This window comes from Paracoccidioides lutzii (assembly GCF_000150705.2).
Source record: "Paracoccidioides lutzii Pb01 unplaced genomic scaffold supercont2.1, whole genome shotgun sequence".
Classification (NCBI taxonomy): domain Eukaryota; kingdom Fungi; phylum Ascomycota; class Eurotiomycetes; order Onygenales; family Ajellomycetaceae; genus Paracoccidioides; species Paracoccidioides lutzii.
The window spans coordinates 680,938-682,628 of record NW_015440947.1 but is presented as its reverse complement, the minus strand read 5'-3'; the positions used below and the strand labels follow the sequence as shown (position 1 = coordinate 682,628).

The 1,691-nt window shown below is 53.2% G+C and overlaps 1 protein-coding gene across 1 annotated transcript; it reads left to right on the top strand.

Moving 5' to 3' along the window:
• Positions 1–635: 635 nt before the first annotated feature.
• PAAG_00181 (hypothetical protein) lies at positions 636–1,622 on the top strand (the record flags this gene model as incomplete). Its single annotated transcript, XM_015843930.1, has 3 exons — positions 636–753; positions 884–963; positions 1,101–1,622. The coding sequence occupies 3 exons, from the start codon at positions 636–638 to the stop codon at positions 1,620–1,622; spliced, it is 720 nt and encodes a 239-aa protein (XP_015700265.1).
• Positions 1,623–1,691: the final 69 nt, after the last annotated feature.

The following is a 1,691-nucleotide window of genomic DNA, read 5'->3' as shown; positions in this document are numbered from 1 at the left end:
CCGACCGATTTTGACTTTGGAAAAGGGTGGAGACGGGTGGAAAGGGGTTTTCCTGGGTTATGCCGCTTTGGGTCGGCTGGCCGCCACCTGGGACCACCCGCGTACGTGTATTGTACCCGCTCCTGGGCCCTGGGGCGCCCCCCCCCCCCCCCCCTTTCGCAATTCGCCGTTGGGAACAGTCTGAGGGGAGGCCGGCCCCCTGGATACGCCGGATTACGATACGCCTGGCCCTTGTTGAAAGTGCTCGGTCGCTGCCCACGAGATGGCGCTTGTCTCGATACGGTAATTCATTTACGCCTAGCCGGATTGGACTTGGGCCGGCTGGTTGGTTGGTTGGTTAGCCAGTAACAGCGAACGTGTTGGTTACCCAACGGGCAAAATGCCTGTTCGATGACTCCGTGCCAAGAATGAATGGGATTCGGAGTTATATTCCTCCGTTGTGATCTGCCTCTCGCAGTGTTCCATCGCATCGCCCATACGACGACGGAGACACAGTGGACGCAGTTGAACTTCGAGTTTTGCAGATACATGCAGATACGGCAGGCCGCGTCCGCAGGCAGTGGATGATAATACAATCACCTCTCTTGGCATCCCCCCACGTTGCTCATCTCAAGTGCCTACGGTCATCCCCCCCCATGGACTGGCATCCAGCGCGGTTCTTCGATTCCCGAACACCTCCATCCTCTCCGTTCGCTCTGCTCATTCTCAACCAACCAATCAACGAAGATGCCTGCAAGATCCTCAAGAAGCATGGTGAGATTCAGATCCAGACCCAGACCCAGATCCTTGGACGGAAGAAGAAAGGAAAAAGAGAAAAAGAAAAACCCATCCCTGGATGCATATTTCATATAACCTAAACAACTTACCCAACAACCAAATCTAGCAAGCTTTACAATCTGCGCAGATGGCGGCGCAAATCGCTTTTATGCCCTCATGCAGAGGTGGGAGAAGGAGTCTGTGGAGGTATCTATCTATCTATCTATATATATATATTTTCTTCCCCTTCAATGCATAATTTCCCTTTTTTATGTAGAACAAAAATTTAAAAAATTGAAAATCTGAAATACCCCTTATCAAATCCTTCCTAAGAACCATGAAAGCTCCCCGACGCAATAGTCGGCGACCTAGACTCCATCAGCCCACACGTCCGCATGTACTATGAAAGCCTGCATGTCCCCGTCATCCACGATCCGGACCAAGAGTACACAGACTTCACGAAATGTATACGTTATATACAATCCCGTCGTTCTGCTGCTGCTGCTGCTGCTGCCGCTGCCGCTATCAAGGATACCCACAACAGCAGTGCAACATCATCAGTTCCAGCTCCAGCTCCGAGAACGGAAGAAACCCATCCAGCGTTCGACGTGCTTATCCTGGGCGGCCTAGGCGGCCGCGTCGACCATGCCTTCTCGCAAATCCACCACCTCTACACCTCTTCAAGACATACGCCCCCATCACCAGCAACATTCACATATACCGATGGCGAACTATACCTCGTCTCCGAAGAGAGCGTGACGTTCGTCTTACCCCGCGGAGACAACAGGATCCACATACCCGGCGGATCACGCATGGGGCCGTCGAAGTCGAAGTGCACCACCACCGAATACTGCACGAGTCACTGATTCAGAGAGGGATATGCCAACGACAACACCTCTGGCCGAGAACGTCGGCATCATCCCCATCGCCGGGCC